This window comes from Hyaena hyaena, unplaced genomic scaffold (genome assembly GCF_003009895.1).
Source record: "Hyaena hyaena isolate Hyena2069 unplaced genomic scaffold, ASM300989v1 scaffold_182, whole genome shotgun sequence".
Classification (NCBI taxonomy): domain Eukaryota; kingdom Metazoa; phylum Chordata; class Mammalia; order Carnivora; family Hyaenidae; genus Hyaena; species Hyaena hyaena.
In genome coordinates this window covers 1,700,536-1,723,778 of record NW_024080814.1, presented here as the reverse complement: position 1 = coordinate 1,723,778, position 23,243 = coordinate 1,700,536, and the positions used below count along the sequence as shown (strand labels likewise).

The 23,243-nt window shown below is 38.4% G+C and overlaps 1 protein-coding gene across 4 annotated transcripts in view; it reads right to left on the bottom strand.

Annotated features, from left to right (window-relative positions):
- The window catches only part of ITPR2 (inositol 1,4,5-trisphosphate receptor type 2), a 501,862-nt gene that overhangs the window by 246,776 nt on the left and 231,843 nt on the right, over positions 1 to 23,243 (bottom strand). For all 4 annotated transcript variants that reach the window (XM_039240789.1, XM_039240790.1, XM_039240791.1 and 1 more), the window contains exons 33-34: positions 10,291 to 10,419; positions 8,437 to 8,557 (exon numbers count right to left, since the gene is read on the bottom strand). In XM_039240789.1, the coding sequence (XP_039096720.1) occupies positions 8,437 to 8,557; positions 10,291 to 10,419 (250 nt within the window). The remainder of the gene's footprint in view (positions 1 to 8,436; positions 8,558 to 10,290; positions 10,420 to 23,243) is intronic.

Genomic DNA, 23,243 nt, shown 5'->3' with positions numbered 1-23,243 from the left:
TCCTCTAAATTGTGTAACAGATAGGGTACTTAGCACTGCTAGTTAAGATACTTATTCTGCTTTGTGATCTCTGTACACGTTATGTTTACTCTCAATGTACTAAAAACTCATTGAGGACAGGAAGTACATTTTGACAGATTGCTTTACCAAACAACTAACATAATATGTTGCAGATAATGAAAGGTCATTATAAATCCAATGAATCAAAGAATATGTGAAAATTTTTTAAATGTTTTGCCCCATCTTGTAACTTATTCAGATTTAATTATTTAAAAGTAATAATGACATTTTTAAAAACCAGAATTACAGGAGTGCATTATGTCAAACTCATCATACAATCAACTACAACACCCTAGGTAGATTAAAATGGATTTGTTTGTTTAACAAAGACTGAGTTTGTCTTCTCAAAGGGTTACTATTTTCTGCATGTTCAAGTTTTGGGGGCAAAATTGGCTTGAAGATTGATGTTCATTATTCAAACCACTTGTAGAAGATATTTTACAGAATTTCCATTTGGAAAAAAGATTCTGTTGCCAACAAAGTACCCAACATTAATCCCCCCAAATCATTTGAAGATTATGAAACACATGGAACAAAATTCTTTTTTAAGTGAAATAATATGGAAGTAATTTTTGGATGCTTTTTTCTCAAAGTACTTCTAACATGTGCTATTGTGTTTTATGTAAAAGAGTAAACTGAGGAACAGGCACTGACCAAGAGCATTTAAAACTTTACATGGCCTCAAAGTACTTCTAACATGTGCTATTGTGTTTTACGTAAAAGAGTAAACTGAGGAACAGGCACTGACCGAGAGCAAGTAAAACTTTACTGCCTGGGTTGCTCAGTCACTTAAGTGTATGGCTCAGGTCATGATCTCATGGTTTGTCAGTTCGAGCCCTATGGCGGGCTCTGTGCTGGCAGCTCAGAAACTGGGGCCTGCATTGGATTCTCTGTCTCCCTCTTTCTCTCTCTCTGCCTTTTTCCCACTGATGCTCTGGTCTCTCTCAAAAATAAAATAAAATTTTTAAGTTAAAAAAAAAAAAACTTTTCATGGTCTTAATGGCCCTAACGTTTCTCAAATCTCAGGGAACACCACGGTGTGCATTTATTGCAGAGATCCCCATCCATACTTGTTCCTAAATCAGCCTTAACTGACCTCACTGAGGAGAGGATGATAGCGGTACATTCCAGGTAGTCCCTGCCTCTGCCTATGACATTGCCTGGGAATTTGCATTTATTACCATTTAAGACCCTGTATCTTCCTATCAATTTTAAATTCCGCATAACTTAGGAGAAAGTGTAGCAATGGAGGTAACTATCAGCAATTTCTGCAGATACAAATCATTCAAAAGCACCTCAGCTTTTAAAAGCTTAGGAAGTTTATTCAGATAAACCTAACAGGATATACATGGTACATTCACAGCTGAGCACAGCTTCAACTTTAACTGCTTATGAAGTTCTATCAGCAAGACTGAAGGTGACAGAAGGAATCCACAACTGATTGTGGCCTCAACATATTCAATAGTAACTCGTAAAACTGTAGCACTTTTCTGGAGCGTTCATCAAGGAAAAAGAGACAAACATATGATAGGAAGCATTCTTTTTCTGTAAGGACTTCCCCTAAAACCTTACTAACTTAATTCATGATCTCCTTACATTCTTTTTAAGTTATGTGAAAACTGTATGCATTTGTTTCATGTACAACTTAAATTAGCATTTCGATCCATATTTTGTGTCTTAGAGGCATAAAACAAATAATGCTTGTTGAAACTGATTTGTGATAGTAGAGCATCGCAAACACCTGGTCGCATGTCAGCACTGAAGCTCCTGGCTCTGTCCCCATGTACCTGTGTGACCTTGGGCAAGCTGCCTCCACTTACTGACCTCACATCCCCATTATGAGATGGGGTAAGAATTACACCCGTATGGTAAGGTTAACCATACCATCCAATACTCAATAAATACTCACTGCTCTCAGCAGCGTAAGCACTAATTAAGGAATTGCTTTTGCCTTTTACTACTTTTTGTATCTAATGTATAAATAATGAAGAGAACTTTTGGTAATAAATTTTTGACAAAGAGTTTTTGGTAATAAATGAGTTGATATACTTGAGAGCACATTACACATTGTAAAGTGTTATGTAAATGTAACTATGCTGAAGGTCCCTGAGCTATGGTGGTTTGACTTTATAATTTTTTGACTTTACAATGGTGCAAAAGCGGTACACATTCAGTACAAAATCGTACTTTGAATTTTGAACTTGGATCTTTTCCTTTTCCCAGGCTAGTGATATGCACTAAAATCCTGTCTCACAATGCTGGGCAGTGACAGCGAGCCACAGCTCCCAGCCGGCCACGCAATCGTGAGGGTTTTGCACTCGGACAACCATTCTGTTTTTCACTTTCAGTATGATATTTGATAAATTACAGGAGATATTTGGCACTTTATTAATGAGTAAGAGCTTTGTGTGAGATGATTTTGCCCAAAATGTACGTGTTCTCGTGCACATTCAAGGCAGCCTAGGCTAAGTTAGGACGTTGGGTAGGTTAGGTTGTATTAAGTGCATTTTTGATGTATGATATTTTCAAGTTAGGAAGTTAGGAGGTGTTTATAAGATGTAACCCCATCATAAGTCAAGGAAGATCTGTAATGAATATTTGCATTTACAGGAATATGTTTATCAATTTGTAAATGCACTGAACATTTGCTTTATAAAAACAGTGTTCTCTTGACTTTTTCTTAAATATCATCCTCTTTGCTCTCCCCAATATTACAAATTCTTACATATCTGAACTGTGTTAAATTGTAGCACCTCTTTGTGTTCTGAGAGAGTAGTTGAAGCACAGAAATGATTTTGCCCCTGAGTTGTAAAGTTTTAGGTAAATCCCTACTTAACAAGCCAAACTGCCAAGTTCCGGTTTATTTTTTAGGGCTTCCTAAGATAGGACTTCTGGGTTACAGGACAGCATAAACTTCATCTCGGAGAAAACTGAAATTTTAAACCGAACTCAACAACTTATTAATTGGACGAGTTATTTAACCTTTCTAAGCCCATATTTCACTATCTGCAAAATTCCAAGCCTGTGCATTATTGTCAGTCAACAAACACTCATTATCTGCTCATCCAGACACTTTCAGGCCCTCCCAGTCAGGGAATAAGGCAAAGTCCCTGCTCTCATAGTTTACAGGAGAAGGACACAACAAGAAGGAAAAATAAACAGACAAGATGCTTTCAAATAGGGATAAGTGCTAAGAGGCAAATAAAACAGTAAGATAGGATAAGGAGCAGGAAGCAGATGGGACACTGCCTATGGGATGTTCTGGAACATTTCACGGAGCACTTACATTCTGAGCATGTGACAATCGGGCCAGAGGGGAGGATGCCCAGGGGGAGGATCCAGATAGAAGAAACGGCATATGCAAATGCCGAGATGAGAAAAACTCTGGTGTAGATTAGAACGAGGAGGAAGGCGGTGTGGGCGGAGCAGCAGAGGTGGGTGAGGAAGGAAGGAAAGGTAGATAAAGGAGAGGAGGCTCAGCTGATAAAGGGCTTTCTTTTTTTTTTTTTTTTTAAGGTTTTTATTTATTTCTAGGAGAGAGAGAGAGAGAGACAGCGTGAGCAGGGGAGGGTCAGAGAGAGAGGGAGTCACAGACTGAAACAGGCTCCAGGCTCTGAGCTGGCAGTCAGCACAGAGCCCGACGCGGGGCCCGAACCCACGAACCGCGAGATCATGACCTAAGCGAAAGTCGGACGCTCAACCGACTAAGCCACCCAGGCGCCCCATGATAAAGGGCTTTCTAAGCCATGGTAAGGAATACGAATTTCAAGCGCAGTGGAGAGTAGGTAAGTGAGATGATTTGATGTGCATTTTACAATCGTTCTAACTGCTGTGTCGGGAATGGATGGCAGCCAGACGGGGGTGAGGGATTCAGTAGGAACATGCTTCTGTAGTCCATGTCACATGATGGTGAATGTGGACCGGGGTGTCATGCAAGGAAAAGAAAAAAGACATATTTTGGAAATGGAGCCAGTAGAACCTGCTATTGTGTGTAATGGGAGTGAACAACATAGAAAAATCAAATGTGACCCCTAAGGTTTTAAAAGAGTACTCACTGTAAAATAGTTATCCTTTAGAGTAGGGCAAAAATCTGTCTCTTGCAGCTGCCACATATTAGTTATAACCCTATCCCTGTAAAAGAAGTTCATTATCACCTTCAAATGTCAAAAGATTCTTACGTTCTCCTTCAGATTTCTCCTCTTTGACTAAATAGTTCAAATGTTTGCAATCACCATTCAAGTCAGTTGCGGTTAGATCACTTCACTCCTGTGGGTGCTCACTTCTGAACACCTTTCACTGGGAGTATGTTTTTCTATGAACAGCATCCGTGCCCAGGCAAAAAGAGATGTGGTCTCACCATCACAAAGCAGGCTTCGCTGTCTACCTTCTTCATCCTAGACAGTAGTTTTTTATCAATGTCTTTGTGACTGGCCCTTCATAATCATTGTCCCTCAAAGTCTAAGCGGAGAACTAAGGCGAGGATGTAGAATGAGATAAACTATGATCAAATAAAGACCACAGAAAAGCGTGAGTGGTCAAAGGGGGACAAGCTTAGCACTAGACAGGGGAGTTAAGAATAGCTTTTATGGAGAAACTGGAACAAAACATGTTGAATAACGGGAAAGATGCCGACAGGCGGCAGTGACGGAAACTGGAGGGGAAAAGAAAAAGAACCAGATAGAGACACAGAAGGTAAGTTACAGCCTGAGCAAGGCAAGGGCCTAACTGTTGAATCTGCTGTCCCGTGAGCTGTGTGGGTGCCGGCGGGCAAAGCAGTAAGAAAGGTAAGGTCGGGCTGTGCTCCAGAGACCATGAACGTTACAGGAAGAAATCTGTGCACACGGGCGCCTGCGTGCCTCAGTCAGGTAAGCGTCCGACTCTTGGTTTCGGCTCAGGTTATGATCTCACGGTTCGTGTGACCGAGCCCTGAATCGGGCTCCGTGCTGACAGCATGGAACCTCCTGAGAGATTGTCTTTCTCTCCCTCTCACTCTGCCCCTTCCCTCCCTCAAAATAAATAAATAATTTTTTTAAAAAAAGGAAAGAAATCTGTTCTCAGTTTGTTAGACAAAGCGATGGTGCTGAAGGCTGGGGACTTTGTTGTTCATGTTTATAAACCCACAGAGAGAAGTTCACTTCAAGAGGATTACTCTGGTAGCAGATTTATTTAAGTAAAGAAAGACAGGAGAGAACACTGCATTGCTACAGTGGTCCAGGAAGGAAGTCATGAGGGTTAAACAGAGCTTTAATGAAGGGAATGGAGGACAGTTACAAATGCAGAGGGACAGTAGGGACAAAATTTCTAGGGCTTCATAACTGCTCGAGTGGAAAGGACAAATGAGGAAGAGAAGGAAAACATGCCTTCTCACAAAGATAAACTGAGATTTTACACAAAAGCACCACCCTTCCACACCTACCTTGATAACAGACTTAGGTATAATTAATTTTTAGACTCCCTATCACCCATGTCTTTATAGCATGCAAAAAGTCACTAAAATATTCTGTTAAATCATAAGGTTCAAGCCAGTAGAGGATTGATAGAAAATGCAATCTTATAACTTAGAAAGAAAAGATATCTTCAGACTCATATGGTGCTGGTGACTATTTTAAATACCCAAAACTGGCCCATCCTGCTCTCCAAGAACTGGTTTGACAGCACAAGAAATACCACTGATGTCAGAGCTCAGATGGAAAGCAACGCACGGCGTGTCATTATGGTTCAAGTTCCTCATCTCAATCTTTTTTAAGTGTATTTATTCATGGGGGGGGGGCGCAGAGCCAAAGGGGGAGAGAGAGAATCACAGGCAGGCTCCGTGCTGTCTGCACAGAGCCTGACTTGGGGCTCAATCTCAGGAACCATGAGGTCATGACCTGAGCTGAAACCAAGAGTTAGACGCTCAACCGACCGAGCCACCAGGCGCCCCTCTTCATCTCAATTTTTAAGTGTTATGAACAGCACACTTTCTATTCTGTGTAGGGCCAACTGGTATTTTTCCTCCATTGCATTTGCTAAATACTGAGGGAGGAAGAGGAGGAGGACAAGATGGACGAGAAGAAAAAGAAGGAGGTGGGAGAGGAGGGGGACAGAGAGAGAAAGAAGGAAGAAGACAGGCTGCCTTAACATGTAAAAGGCAGATATATACTTGGCAGCTAAGACCATGTATTCCTGTTAAAAAAAAGAAAAAGCATAATCTTATTGCTTTGCTTTTCCTTTGGATTTTATCTTATAACGGCTAGTATATTTCCCAGATGATTTCATCCAAATAAAAATGCTTTTAGTAATGGTTCATTATAGCCTAAAAAGTATATCATTAAAAATTCAGAAGTTATACTAAAGTATGAACAACAGAACCAGATTCACCTATAATTTCATCACTCAGATCATCAATGTTAATATTTTGTTTATAGCCTTCTGGACATTTTGTTATGTGTGTCTTTTTAAAGTAAGAATTAGGGTCTTTTTTGGGTCATTTTAACCACAATACATATTGTGGCCTCTTCCCTCATTTCTTCCCTTCTGTTCTTGAAGGTTCATTCCTTGAATCTTTAGGAAGAGCAGAGCAAAGTTGAGTGTCTGTGCTGAGCAAGAAGGGCACACACACAGGATGTGATCCAGAGCTTCGGAGCCCAAAAGAAGCAGAAGGTGCGTATGTAGGAGGCTGCCGGGGGTGGAGAATTAGAATGTGGAGGAGTGAGGAGCGTGTCAATGATCGGGGACGGCCTGGCACGGGGTATCAGGGGTGATGAGCATGTGACCATGTGAAGGAGTGACCAGCACAGTCAGAGGCCATGCTGGTGGAAAGAAGGTCTGTCGGCAGCTCGAGGTAGACTGTGGGAGCCCATGGGAGGTAAGGAGGGAGCCCTGCTTCATAGGGGGGGCATCAAAGGCCAGGCTGCCAGGGGACACACCTGTGGGGGGTCTGGCCTCACGTGTGGTACCTAAGCCCAAGGAGGCCATGAGGAGGGAGGATGTGTGTGGAGGGGGGCTCCTGGGTGTTGAAGCATTACACGTATCCATTATTCGAGGAGAGCCACCATCCTTACGAAAGGAAGTTTTAAATCCAATAAGAGTAAAGCTCTCTATTTATTATACATTTTTATAGCCCTCAATATAGTATTACACTATTTTCTTGTGTTTCTCGTTAACTTTTGTCTTAAGTATTTAATATTTTTATTGCTATTGTGAATAATGTGTTTTACACAGTGTAGTCTGTTCCTTTTTGGTATATAGAAAATCTATCGAGTTTAATACTTACTTACAATAAACAACTGAGATGAAGTCTATTAGTTCCTTAGTTCTAATATTTTTTAACTGATCCTCTTAGGTTATCTTAGGTTACTTATTCAAATTAAAACTGATCAGTCATTAAATCTTGTTAATATACAGTCAGTTGGGCCAATGTGCAGATGGAGGAAAGACAAAATTTAGATGGTCATTAATTAGTAAATCATTTATTTGTTTATCAAGTACTTACACATACTATAACTAACCCTAGCCAAGTTACCTAATCTAGAAAATTCTATTTTTCTCAATTGTAAAATGTAAATAAACAAAGAACCTATACAGGCATTAAATGAGAACAATGCAAGTAAACTGCTTAGTAATGCACAAGGCGAGTGCTCAAGAAATGTCAGAGGTGATTGCATACCCTGTAGGCTGCCCTTCCCAATGTCTGCAGAACCACCACTAGTTGAGAGAATGGTCAAGCTCAGCTGTTTCTTTTAAATCCAGTATTTGAAAGGAAGGAAGGAAGGAAGGAAGGAAGGAAGGAAGGAAGGAAGGAAGGAAGGAAGGAAGGAAGGAAGGAAGGAAGGAAGGAAATAGAAATTTATGAGAAACTCTGAAATCTACTAACCTTCCCTTAGCTGTAATCCTCTTACCTTCCATTACATTTGCAGTTTCTGAAGGCTTCTACATACAACAGACCCTTAGTAAATACTGATGGATTTCAAACAACATTGGAAAACTAAAAAAAAAAACCTTAAAAGGTCCCACTGCCCTATGAAGGTATTAATATGCCAGGCCACTTAACGGACGAGACAAGTCCATAATGAAATCTGAGGTAATGAACTAAACTCATTCCCGCAAAATCTTACTGAGCTATATTAAAGTGTCATATACAATATTAAAATTTAAGTTTAGAAATACAAGAATTAAAAATAAATAAATTTTGAAATTTTGAAAAAAAAAAAAAGAATTATATTCCCCTCCCCCAAAGCGTGCAACATTCAGACTCGTTTGCTGGTCATTGCCCTTCACCATACCTGCTTTCTTATTAAGTTGCAAACTGTAAAGCCGCTTGTATCGCCTACTAGCCAAAAGCCCAATTTCTTTAACGAAGTGTAAAAACACGTAAAACCTGACATTCTGACTTACCCACTTCAGCCAAAGTTCTGATACAAGACTCCACAGAGGATTTCTGTGCTGGATTTGGCCAGGTGCAATTGTAAATCCTGAAGGCAGATTGCAGCAGCTGAATAAAAACTGGCTGATGTGTCTGAAAGCAGAAAGTACGCAAATAGACCACTGCACCATTAAGGCTCCTGACACGGATGTATGCATTATCAAAGACGTGCATCAAAATAAACTCCAATCCGCTCTTTTGGAGTGTCAGTGCCATTTAAAGGACATCTCATTCAACAAATACTTATAATATACCCATCTCGTGACAGGCCCTGTCCCAGACACTATAGAAAATTGATGATTTGCATTTTAACTACATTCTTAATGAGAAAGAAATTGGCATTTTTGGAAGCCAATGACATGAATAAGTATTTTCTTTAATAATCTCTGGTTTATTTCCAAGTATAAATAGAGCAGGTGTTCTGGGTTCGTTTGTTTGATTGACTATATGTTTTGGTTTCATGTGATGTGAAAGTACAAGAGATATGACCTACAGAAACAATTTCATATGATTCTAATAGTTTCAACATTTGCCCTATGGAAAGTATAATTGAAATAGTATTTAAAAAAATTTTTTTAATGTTTATTTATTTTTGAGAGAGCAAGTGAGACAGATCATGAGCAGAGGAGGGGCAGAGAGTGAGGGAGACACAGGCTCTGACATAGACTCCAGGCTCTGATCTGTCAGCACAGAGCCTGACGTGGGGCTAGAACTCACAAACCGGGAGATCAGGACCTGAGCTGAAGTCGGACGCTTAACTAAATGAGACACCCAGCACCCCTGAAATGGTATTTTTATAAGAGTAATACACAATCAATGTAGAATATGTGGAAACCACAGAAATGAAAATCACCAATAATCCTACCATGTAGAGATAATCAGTATCAACATTTTGAAGCTATCTACGCCCTGAATTTTTCTGTATATACATGCACATATATTCTTCAGACACTCTGATTTGGATGATTCTATAATGTAATTCTGGGGCCTGTTTCACTTCATATTACTTTATAATCATTTTCCTTAGTCATAAATATTTCTTTTAAAACACGATTTCCTGGGGCGCCTGGGTGGCTCAGTCGGTTAGGCGTCCGACTTCGTCTCAGGTCATGGATCTCCCAGTCTCTGAGTTTGAGCCCCGCATCGGGCTCTCTGCTGCCAGCTCAGAGCCTGGAGCCTGTTTCAGATTCTGTATCTCCCCCTCTCTCTGACCCTCCCCTGCTCATGCTGTCTCTCTCTCTCACAGAAATAAATAAAACATTAAAAAAATTAAAAATAAATAAAAAATGTTAAAATTTTTTTAAAATAAATAAATAAATAAAAATAAAACACGATTTTCAATTGCTATATAATAGGCCACCCAACAGACACACCATAATTTATTTAGCCATTCTTCTATGCATAGACATTTAAGGTTGATACCAATTTTTAAGTATTATACATACTTGAATGAAAATCTTAGTATATAAATTTCTGCTAATAACTTGAGGATAAATTACTAAAGTGGCATTATTGAGTCAGAATGCCTATCCATTTAAAGAATCATTTATTGCACTATTTGGCAAACAGCCAATATACTGATATGAACCTTCCTACTACGCTTAGAAAGAGAACAGGAACAATTCATTTTGATGATGGAAGATGGGACCTTTTTACTTAAAATAAACCTTGGTAAACTCAGAAAGGGGCATAATGATAAATAACGGGAGAGAAAAATAACTTTCAGAAGTGTAAGAAACAACTTCCTGGTCAGATTAAACTTTTTTCCTAGTCAAACAAGGGAAGTAAAGTGTGTGACAGAACACTCTTGTATTTGTTTACATTACCTGGAGGCTTGTACTATTGTCTGAAAATGGGGAATTAAAGAAGCCGCTCACAATGTTCATTATGGACTCAGTCACACACTTCTCCAAGAACGTGTCTGCATGCTTCCTGTCTGTGGTTGTGTTGCAAACCTGGAGAGAAAAACAGAACAACTCACTCTGTTCTAGCACATCTTTGAAATACGAATACCAGAATCTTCTAAAAATTGTCCAGAAGTAGTTATTTATAACATTCTTCTGCTTTTGAAAGTTGCTCTAAATAGACACATTTCTACCTAAAATCTATTAAAATTTTCTGCTCCTTTAAGTTTGGTTGTCATTTCATCCTTGGACCAGAATTCTTTCATAGACCCCAGCTCCATTCTCCTGCTCTGCTCCTCCACACCCTTGCACCCCAACCATCACCCTCTGTCCCCAGGCTTGGCTTTCCTGGAAGACACCCTTCAACCCAATGTGAGCGAATCAAAGAGGAAACAGTCATTATAAGAAAGGGGTGAATGTGATTAATGGGGGTTTATATCTCTACATATTTTCACTTCTAATACCTGGCCCCAATAGGAGATGCCAAGAGAAAATATTTGGCAAGGAAAATAGAAAGCTGAAAGAAGATAAAACTCCTTCCAACACTTTGACCTTTTCATCCATAGATTAACTGGGAAGCATGGAAGTGTGCCTTTGTATGTTTCCTTCTTTGAGTAGGCTAAGCAAGAAGAGATAATACTCATACTAAGCATAAATCAGAAAAGAACACAGGCCTGGTTTCTGCCCTGCTCTTCCTATGATTAAATGAGGCAGAAATTGCTCATTTTGTAAAACAAAATACAAATTTCCAAGTATGTCAGGGGAGACAAGTTGCAAAAGCGAAGATACGTGATTAAAAACTAAGAAAAAAAGCTGGGCAACAAAAAGAAACTTTGAAGATAAAAAGAAGAAAAAAGCGGGAGGGGGAGGGTATAGGGTGTGAGAACCTGAGGCAGAGTAACAGCGTTTAAATATTCACAAAGTGATGGTGGGGAAATATGGCGGCCTGATGTCCAGATGTTCTTAGACAATCCAAATTTCTACATCATCTTTTTCTTTTCAGTAAGGTGATTAATCAAAAGAATAAGTAAGTATAATTTAATTTGATATTGCTTTAGAACCTGTCATACAAATAAGTTCACAAAACAGAACAATTCCCTTATCAAATGTGTGTCCCAGTGTTTTAGTTTAGAAAATAACAGCATTTGCCGAGCGGAAGTAACAGGAAGGGCATAGGGATTGTTTTCCTTCTAAGTCACTTCCTATCAGGTTCTTCATTTTTTCCTCATCTATTAAGTGGTAACTACCTGACAGGGCTGCACTAGAACTAACTCACAGCTACTGCAGAGAACAGTGCAATTAAAGGAAATAAATTACGTCAAATTATATAATCTTTTGGTTAGTGTTCCAGCATAGAACATAATACCTGGCATAAACAACATGTTCAATAAATATTTGGGAAATGAATGGATCAATTAATTTTAAAAATTTAAAGAATAAGAGAGAATAAAAAGATTCTTATGCTGTTTCGAGTTAACATTGGGTTAGGCTAATTTGTGGAACATCAGAACTAAAACTGAATGTGATCCCAGAACTAATATAAATTAGTTTTCCCATGATGAATATGCGGCAGGATTTATTTTGTTTAGTATCTTCCCAGTGCTGGCTTTTATACTGAAATTTTCTGATTTGTAAGATAAAAAATATATTAAAGTTGAAGAGGTAGCAGACCAATTCTACCATTAACAGCCCAAATAAACTTCTTCCACATCCAGTGACATTTCACACAATAGTGTGGGGCTCTCCAGGGCTATTATAGTATCGCATTGAATTGCCTGCAAGTGGACATTTGCTAAAGAGCCTCTCAGAAATTTGCTTTAGCCCATGGATTAGTAAAAGTAATCTATTTCTACATAAAGACTTTCCTCAAAATCCTGGGTAATGAAAAGTCTGGGTTTACAGACTGGAATCTATTCGTCAATTCATTCAAACAAGAGATTCGAATAATTTTTCAAGATCTTTCTTCTGTCCCATATGAATAATAACATTTTTGTACCTCTAGAGCCTTGCATCCTACATTGTAATATCATGGATAGTCGAAAGATGCAAGAAGTCACCTTTCTCACTAAAATTCTTTAAAACTTTCCAGGGAAAAAAAAGAGCCCAAAATATAACAGTGTTTCTCTATCTTTTTATTTATTTTTACTGCCTCATTCCTTTTGGAAGAAAGATTGAAATGATTCAAAAAATGATATCACAGTAAATTAGCTTTTATGTGTAATTCATTTATCTTCAGTTTCAATCTATTAAGACATATTACTCACATACCATTATTTCCTATAAAGCACACCCCATGCCATTTTTGAAACACTTATTTTAAAACGTTATATTTATTCCATCATTTTAATCCACCATCATGCTTTAATCCATTTTGGGAATAAACTGAGTATACATACCCCAAAATACAAATCCTTTTCTTATTTTCTTGGTATTGCTTCTTGCTAGTCTTTTGTGTGATTCCCCCCATTTTTTTTGCAACCATAAAGAAGTGTGCAACATTATTATTTTTACTTTCAGATTCTTGGGGTATATTCCACCAAAAGAGGAATCGCCAGATCAGGATATATAGGTCATTTTTGTACTGTTCCTGGGCTGACCCTCTAAAATAATGAATTTGCAATACTATCAACAACCTTTTTGTGGATACACGAGGTGTCCCCTTGTTAGTACCAACCAGCTCTTGTGTTCAGGCTCCTCTCGGCCTCAGCTGACATGGGGCACTAGCGGGAGAACAGAGTGGAAGAGGAGGAAGTCAGGTGCCTATCAGGCCTCTGCCTCTAACCCCATCTCCGTCTCCTCGCAGAGACTTCCGCAAAGTCTGCATGTCTGGGGACGGCCCCATTGAGCCCTTCTGTAGTGTCTCCAGTGACAATGCACTGCCCTTGCCCCTCCAGGCCTGGGGGCAAAGAGCTTTGCATTGTTCCCAATTCCTGGGTGCCCCCCTGGGCCTTCTCCGTCCTTTACACACTGCCCACATCTCCTGGAGTATGCCATCTAGTTCCTGCTAAAACTGGCTGTTCTACCTGCAAATTATCATTATCTTTGCCCATTTATGACACCTAAAAGTTATTTTGTGTTTCTGACGTTGCTCATGAGTCTTGGCCTTTTCCATGCCTTCATTTCATGCCTATTTTGTCATGTACAGAATATTTCAAATCCTCTCACCACTTTAAATAAGACCTGGATAATGACTGATACAATATGTGTCATTTTAACATATTTTTCATAATAAGCTCTTTTTGATTGTCATTTCACATATATTTTCATATTCTGATTTTTTTATTTAGAATGTTCATTCCATTACATCTCATTGTGTCAAATCATTCTTAGAATTCTGAGCATTTTTTATTTAAATCATTTCTATTTATTTAATATAAAGAAGGAAAAAGCTCCCCTCCACAAAAGAAAAGGATATTCTATACATTTTGTTCTAGTTTTTGCTGGAGTCTTTCTCCACCCCTGTATACATCTTGACTCCCATTTACTTTTTATGCTATCTGGGAGTTTGCTGTTGTAGTGACCTGACTTATGGATTCTGATCAGTTTTGATATTGATATCCAACTGTCCTCCAAACACTTACTGAATAGCAATTTCTTGTCTCACTCTTAGGTTGCTGGAGGTTTGTCTGATAGCATGTCACTAATTACTTTTTAATTATCTCTGGTATATTCCATGTGTCATTATTTTAAAATATTTGCAAAATACTATAAAATGTTAAAGCAATCTCAAACTCCATGTATTATTATTTTTCAAGTCCTTTGTTTAAAGTATTAAACTATTATTATTTAAATGGGAGCTAAATATGGGAGTAGGAGTTAGAACAGTGAACCCAACAAAACAAAGTCCCTAATCTAGGAGAGCCCTTATTCTAATTAAGAAAGATACAAAATAGACAAACTAATAAACACATAATATAAGGGCAAAACAGAGCAGATAGAAGACTCTAGAGAAAAATACAGAAGGGCAGGCTGTACCGGGAGAAGTACAGCACCTTTTTCATGCTACAGAAGGAATGGGTATAATTGAGGATCACTATTTTATATAAATTGCTTGGGGAACCTCTCTGGATAAGGTGACATTTTAATAAAAAACCGAGGGGAGGGAGGAAACAGTCCTGGAGGCTTCTGAGGGGAAGAGCAAGTGAAAATCTGTCTTCACCAGTAGAATATAAGTCCCTGGACACCGGAAACTAGTCTGACTTGCTCACCATGCAAGGTCCTCAGCACACAGTAGGTATAAAACCATCTGCCAAAAAACAAAGATTAAACAACATTTCTAGACATAATTATGTCCAACCTTTCTCTCCTTGCATATATAATGTCATTTCTCCCTTCAGCTCTAAAAGTGACCCCTATTCCTCCAAAGGTGATGGGCGGGGTAAATACGTGACCACAGGCTAGAGCAGCACTGTCCAGTAGCACCTTTGGCAATGATGGATCTGTTTCTGTGACCTCCCACGCAAGTGCTTACTGGGCACCTGAAAGGTAGCTGGTGCTATTGAGGAAGGGGATTTTCTATTTGATTTAATTTTACCTAATTAAAATTTAATTTTAGATGTGGCAAGTTGCTACCCAATAGAAGAAGGCTGCTCTAGTGCCAGTGACATAATTGTGATTACACAGACCAAAAGCACAAGTCCTAAGGATCATTTTTGTATTCCCCATGCAGAGTAAACATGCTCCTCTATATAACTGGGATGACAGCACATTTTTATTTACATTTGCATTCCTTCATTCATGAGCCCCAAACTTCCAAGCATTTGCTTTTTACACCTCCTTTTTAGGTGAGGCATCAGTTCGTACACTCAGTTGGCTTTTTCAGAATTCTAAAGTCATTTTTAAAAAATGTAATATTTTTCTTAATATCAGTATGTATTCATTGTAGGAACCCTGAAAATATATAGAAAAGCACAAAATGGAAAGAAAAAATTATCCATAAAACAAAAATCTAGAAAAAAACATGGATAACCTCTTAGAATCCTTTCTTCTAATTCTTGTGTTCTACCATGTATATTTTACATAACTGAGATTATTCTAGATAACCAGCTTTGTGTTGTCCTTATTATACTCATCATTCAACCATGAGAACCTTCCCACATTATTAAAACTCCTCAAAAAATAATCTCAATGACTCTGTAACATCAGTCTTATAGATATATCATAATTTATTGAACTATTTCTCTATTATTAAATTTTGAAACTATTTCCTACTGTATATTATTATAAAAGCATGTTGAACTTCTTTGACCATAAATCCTTGATATCATTTCTAATTATTTCCTGAGGACAGATTCTTGGAAGGTAAGTTATTTGACACATTAAAAAGGTATGAAGGTTTCTTTTAATCTATTACCAAAATGCTTTTCAGAAAGACAGCATAAATTTACATTCTCATCAAGAAAGTATGTGAACCAACATTTAATATTATCTCTTTACTTTTGTCTTTTTGCCCTTACAATTTTGATAGTTAGAAACTGGATATCATTTTTCTTTGTATTTTTAGAAAATTATTAGAGTTGACTATTGTTTCAGGGGTTTACTTATATTTCCTCCCCTATAAATCATGAACGTCTCGGTCTTATCCATTTCGTTATTAAACTTTGAGTGCTTTTCTTACCTATACATAAAAGTTCTTTATGTAAAGATTACTTAAGTCTTTTTAAAAATATTAAGTAACTTTTTCTATTTTGATATTTTTTATTTCTATGTGTGATGTTTTTATGTCCTTAAATTGGAAATTTTCAAATAGCAAAAAGTCTATTATTATCCTTAGCTCTTCTCATTGACTGCTTTTATGCTTAAAAAGAACTTTCTCATCTAAAGACAGATAAATATCTACCTATATTGCCATCCATTTTTATTGTTCCACATTTGTATCTAAAATCTTAATCTAATTGCAGTTTGTGCTATTATATGATTTAGGTTAGGAGCAGGGTTCATTTTACCCCAAATTACCAGTGTCCTCAAATGTCATTTTGATTTAGTTCAAATCAATGATTTTTGTTGAATGCCTATTCATGACAAGAATGTTCTATCTACCTGGGATCTATCAATGCATTAAATATATAAGAATCACCACCTTAATGGAGCTTATATTATTACTTTAATAATCCAGGGGTAAGCATACTAGAGCCCATGGGGCAAATCTAGCCATATCCATTCATTTATATATTGTCTGTGGCTTCTTTCCCTTTAGTAATTGCTATAACCGCTGTGATAATGGCCTGAAAAGCTGAAATATTAACTACCTTGCCATTTACAGAAAAAGTTTGCTCATCCCTGAAAATAACTAATCACTTCCTTACTCTTGGGCAGCAATTTCTTTATTATATATTAATATTGTACATACGTAAAAACTCTGTTTATGCCTATTTATTTCATTCCATTGATACATCCACTTAATTCTATGCTAAGACTAAACTCACTTTGTTTTCCAATTCACTTCCTTAATATTTTTCACCTCAGTGGACATCTATTTATTTATGTCACAGGTACATACTGAGTATCTACTATGTGTGAGACCCTGTTCTAGGTCAGGTGTGTAGCAATGAACCAAACAAAGACTTTGTTGGTCTTTGTTCAGTAGAAAGAAAGACAAATGCACATAAAAATGTCATGTGGGGATAAGTTCTTTGAAGAAAACTGGGGCACGTGAAGAGGGGAGGAGAGGGAAGGAGTTGCTACACAGAGGGTACTGAATAAAGGGCTCTTGGAAGACTTTAAGTAGGAACATGAAAGAGATCTTGAGGATACCTGGAAAACCAGTGCATCCCAGGCAGATGTAAAGGTGTTTAGCATATCTGAGGAGCAGTAATATGGCCAGTAGATGGAACTGAGAGCTAGCTAGAGGCAATTAAGTGGACACGGGGTAAACAGGGGAGAGGCCAAATCATGTAGATGTTTTACTTTGGGAGGAATCTAAGCAGAGGAGTGACCTGAGCCAACATTCTTCTTCTTCTTCTTTTAATCATTATGGCTGCTGTGCAAAGAATAGATGAAAAAAGAGGGCAAGAGGTGAAGAGGCTACTGCAATAATCCAGATAAGAATTCATGGAACCTGGGAGCAAGGTGGTAGTGACAGAAGTGTTCAGAAGTAGTCGTGTGTTGAATATTTTAGAGTTTGTAGAATTTGCTAAAGGAATGGACTTAGAGTATAAGAAAACAAAATTTACAGGTAACACCAAGGTTTTTTGCTCAAATGCGTAGAATGAATAACGGAATTGCCATTTAATGAGATACAAAAGACTTGAGAAAAAATTAATTTTTAGTGGGACATAAGAGTAAATGAGGAGCTTGAGGTCATATTGCCAAGTGGAGATGTCATACGGGCAGTTGGATATATGAGACTAGACATCAGGAGAAAGATCCGAATGTCAATCAGCCTGGTATTAAAGACAAGAATGGTGACACCAGCAAGCAAGTGATTGTAAGTCCAAGGTTTGAGTCTGGCACATTCCAATATTTAGAAGCTGGAGAGATTCAGAGGAAAGAGAAAAAAAAAAAAAAAAAAAAAAAAAAAAAAAAGGGGGAGCCTGGGTGGCTCAGTCAGTTAAGCATCAGACTTCAGCACAGGTCACGTGATTTGTGAGTTTGAGCCCTGCATCGGGCTCTGCGCTGACAGCTCGGAGCCTGGAGCCTGTTTCAGATTCTGTGTTTCCCTCTCTCTTTGCCCCTCCCCCATTCACACACTTTCTCTCTCTCTCTCTCAAAACACACACATGCACACACACACACACACACACACACACACAAGGTACCTTGAGCCAAATGCTCTCTCAAAAATAAATAAAAACATCTAAAACTTTTTTAAAAAAAAAACTTAAGAAAGAGTGGGCAATGAGGATGGGGGCTAAGAGAATGGAAAGGATATACTGGGACCCAAGTGAAGAAGTGTGTCAGGAAGGAACTGATCAACTATGATAAATGCTGTAAATGATCTGAAGAGCAGAAAGTAGGATGCAACACAGGGACCAAACAAGCATAATCAAGAATAGCCAAACAAGTATTCATTCCATGTGGACACCACCAATATAACCTGGCCAGAAAGTTGAGGAGAAAAATAGAATTACAAATGAAGGAAAAGTGCCGCACAAAGGATAAGGTTTATAGAGTCCTTCACTCTTCACTTCCCTGCAATGCTAGCTAATAAGTCCATATAAAAGGAACCCTTTAAAATAAGACTTGTCAATGGCTCCTTTAATTTAAGAAAGTCAAGAAATTTCTAGAATCAAATCATCAAGCAAAGAAAACTTAATTCTATCAAATTAAAGAATTTGGAAAGTGCGGTTCAAAGTGCATATAAATTTCACCTATACTCCTACTTCTGACATATTTGGTAAGCTAAATAAAGGGCAGAAATGGCTCACTATTTGAAAATAAAATACTCCAATTTGTTCTGTTAAGCAGTGATTAATGGAACAATGACATGATACTGTGTTAGGTGCACCTCTAAGTTATCTCTTGGTCTAATTTCATTCTGCCAATTTATCACTTAAGAGTACTGCTGGTCATTAGAAAAATCTTGAAATTGATAGTACAATTGGAAACTTCTTCAAAACAAAAAATACAGTCTGAAGCTAACATTGACCACTGTCCACTCTTCTTCAGGTGCTTTCTAATAATGACCCAAATCCCTGACTCAGCAAAGGAAAGCATTTCTGCCCTATGAATACCAATTTTAGCCAGATTGGAACATAGACCAAAGTGAGCTTCTATTACATGCTCTGAAAGACAGTGGAACAGCTTTTCATGAGTCTAATACCCTTGCTGCCTGCCTAAATATGGTGTATTTACAGAACACAGATGCTGTCTGTCAGGAAATCAGAATGGGATTAAGTATGTGAAACCGAGCACGGGTTTATTCAAAACAGTCTTTCAGAAAGATTTTCTTACATGGGTCTTAGCAGATAAAAGACAAGGGTGTCAAGAATACAAGAATATGAAAGACACTTATAAAGACTCTTTAGGGGAGCCTGGGTGGCTCAGTCAGTTGAGCATCCAACTCTTTATATGGGCCCAGGTCATGATCCCAGAGTCAAGGAATCTAGCCCCGTGTTAAGTTCCATGCTAAGCATGGAGCCTGCTTAAGATCCTCTCTCTCTCCCCCAGCCCATCTCCCCTGTTCTCTCTTTCTCCCTCTGTCTCTGAAATAAACAAACAAACAAACAAATATTTTTTAAAAAGAAGACTCTTTAGAGAGATTTACCCAAGAGCAAACAAAAAGAAACTGGTAGAAATGACTCAAGAGAAACATGAAGAGAAAGGTGGCAGGTGGTATGAATGCCTCTTCATACTAATATTTCATTTCATTTGCCTTTTAAATAAGATTGTTCTCCAATAAAATAATCTCCAATATAATAATCCCTACTAAAATAATCATCTGCCTCGTGCTGGCCGGACCCTGGCTGAAACACTGAGTTCCAGCCCAAATGTCATACTTTTAAAACACTGACGATTAGAGACAACCCAAAAGCATACTGAAAACAGTAAGGAGCCCAGAAACCATATCAGAAGAGGTACCACTGAAAGACATGAGCTGTCATAACAAATCTGAGGAGATGTTATGGAAAAAGCACTGGATTAGGCCCCAGCAGACTCCCCAGCTCTTGCTCCTAGTGAGGCAACTCACTCTATGCCAGCAAATTAATCTTATTAATTTTAACAATTAAAGTTACACAATAGTGAAACCAGTTGTCTCAAAAAAAAAAAAATAGTGAGAACACTGTTACTTGAAATACACGGGCAGGTACTGAAGACTGTGAACTACATGACTGCCAGTCTCTTCCAACCTTAAGATCCTATGATTCTTTAGGTCCAATCTGCCATATACTTTCCTTCCAGATTACCTCCACCATTTTTCACTGATGTCAATCTGCTGCTCTAGGACTTCATCACTTTTTGGGAACATGTGAATTTAGCCCATCTCTATGTCAAGTCATTATTTTATGTGTCCTGTTTTGCAGGCATGGTTTCTGGCTTTTGCCTATACTGGATGGTCTTCCTCTTGGTCATCCTCAACATTATTTACTCTCAACATTATTATTTAGCGTAGGTATTGAGGAAGCTTGTTCTAATTGCTTTAAAGGCTACATATAACCTTATAATGATAGCAGTGATGTTACCATGATTTGGATGAAATAGATGATGTTACCAGCTCTCTTAGTAAGTGCCACACATGTGCTAAGAGCTTTATACACATTATCATATTGAGTCCTCCTGGTAACCCAATGAGGAATGTGTTATTGTATCCATTTTACAAATAAGGAAACTCAGAGTCAGAGAAGTAATTACTTTGCTCAAGGGAACTAAGCTAGGAAGAGGCAGAATCTGGACTTGAACTCTGGTCTCCCTAAGGTCTCTAAAGTACCTGCTCTTACACTACTATGTTCTACTGCAGTGGTTCCCAAAGTGTGGTCCCTGGACCAGCAGCTTCAGCATCACCTGGGAACGTGTTAAAAATGCAGACTCACATCTGCTGAATCAGGAACTCTGGGGTAGGGCTCAGTAATCTGTGCTTCAACAAACCCTCCAGATGATTCTGATGCTCACTGAAGTTTGAGAACTACTGATCTACTCAAATGGGAATTTGCCTAGAAGGCTACATTCTCCTTATTTAAACATGTTTTGTGTTTGAATTCGAGTATGAAATGGCTTTTTAATTTTTCTTCAAGGGGACAAAGACAGAGCCCGTTTATGGAAAAGTCAGGTTTCCTATTCCTTCCCTGAAATAGAAAGGCTGATTCTTTGCATTCTTGGTGAGGGGATAAGAGAGCTGCTGTTTTAAAATATAAATAAGAGGAAAACAAGAGGGTAATAAAAACAATGTTTTTTGCAATATAGCTAAGCTGTTGTGGTCAGACATAATGAGTGAATAGACTAAAAAGATCTCAAAACCCCCTTCAAGGCTTTATAACAAATCACATTAATTGTCTACTTGGTCAAAATAGTTAAAAACTTTTCCTAGCAGGCATGCTTTGAAAATAACAAACAAATAAAGAATAGGTACGTCTTAGCCTTATGAATACATCGATGGAAAGGGTGCTTCCAAGGTGGCATAAGCAGCGGCAGTTACCATCAGCTTCTATGGTTTAAAAAATAAAAATCCTTTCAGCTTTGCAGTTCATGCTGCCTAGAATGTGACCTTGGTCTTTTCAAGCTTATCTTTAGTCCATGGCACTGTGCAGCTCTGCAAATCAGTCTGTAATCTCTTTAATACCTTCCTGCACGTGCAGTTTTAAAGCTCAGTCATCGGCATACAAACCATCCTTTACTTCAAGGTCTCTAGAGATAACCTGCAGCCGACCAGACACAGGGGCTGTCACAAGGACACAGGGGTAAATATGAGTGGTACGAAAGTCTTGTGTAAAACAAGATGATTTCTCCACAGCTGCTGGCTTACCTGACAAAGGTAATGGGTGGCTTTCCATTCTATAGAAATGAAGTAAAATCAGAACTGCCTTACTCCACACATGCTTGAACATAGTAAGGCTGGCTCATACCATACCACGTCCAAGGTAAAATAAGCACACTTCACCCGCAAACTCTGACTAAGTGAAATAGTTCCTGGACTGGAATAATACATGGTTTATTTTATTTTCCAAGATTCCCCTCAGATATCTGAGTCTGCAGTCAATGTTTTATTTTGCCCCCTTTGTCTTCCCTCCTTCCAGAAAGGGTTATAGGGAGGCAGTTAGCTAGTGGGTAACAGTCAGCATCCATTCTTATAATGGAAATATGGACCTCACGAATCCCTCTCCTCTAAATGTATCTAAATGTGGCCTACATAAAGCATTCAGGAATGGAGCGCCGAAACACTGGGCCAGCCCACTGTAAATCATCATAGTTTTAGAGATTATCTATATGTTATTTTCTGTTAGTAAAACTCTTATTTGAACTATATCCCATGACCTCAAAGGAAAACTTGAGAAGATTAAAAAAAACAACATTATAGAACCTGTATGTTTTGATAATTCAACATGCCAGAGGTGGGAGGAGGGCGGGAGGCTGCTAAGATAGACTAAATAAAATTAAGTGCTGCCTATAAAGAAGATTCCGTCCTTCCTTTCTTCATTTGTCCATTCATTTACTCAATTTTACTTGAAAATCTGTGCTGGACAAGATCTAGAAAATGCCAACCAGTCCACATGTCCTCTCCAATCCCCACCAAAAGCCAAACAAGAGGAAATGGACTCAGTAAAAAGCAAGATATATTTTGACTGATGAGTGAAAATACCAGATGATTCAATTACGGGAGCACTCTCCCAAAGAAAACTCTGAGTAGGCAACACTGAGCAATGCTAAGCCCTGGGTAGTCTGGTCAAGTACCTATCTGTCTGAAAGCATTGGTCAAGGCTTCCTGAGATCTCTTCCGTCTATGGTTCATAATTGCCTCCATGTTAAGAGGATGAATACAAATTGACCTCTGCCAATATCTTCCCTAACCAATGTAAAAATGCCACTAAAATTCCATTTAATAACAAACCAATATAGTCAGCTGGAAAAGTAAAAATTAATACTTTGTTTATAGACACACACTATGCTGGGTATTCTGTGTATTTGAATTCATTAAATCTCACAACCTTGTGAAACACATTCGCAACTTTTTTTTTTAATGTTTTATTTATTTCTAGGAGAGAGAAAGAGAGAGAGACAGCGTGAGCAGGGGAGGGTCAGAGAGAGAGGGAGTCACAGACTGAAACAGGCTCCAGGCCCGATGCGGGGCTCGAACCCACGAACCGCGAGATCATGACCTAAGCGAAAGTCGGACGCTTAACCGACTAAGCCGCCCAGGCGCCCCTCATTCACAACTTTTTTAATGTAATGGATTTCATCCAAACTTGGCAGGCTTAGTTCCAAAGTTTCATCCAGATCTTTGA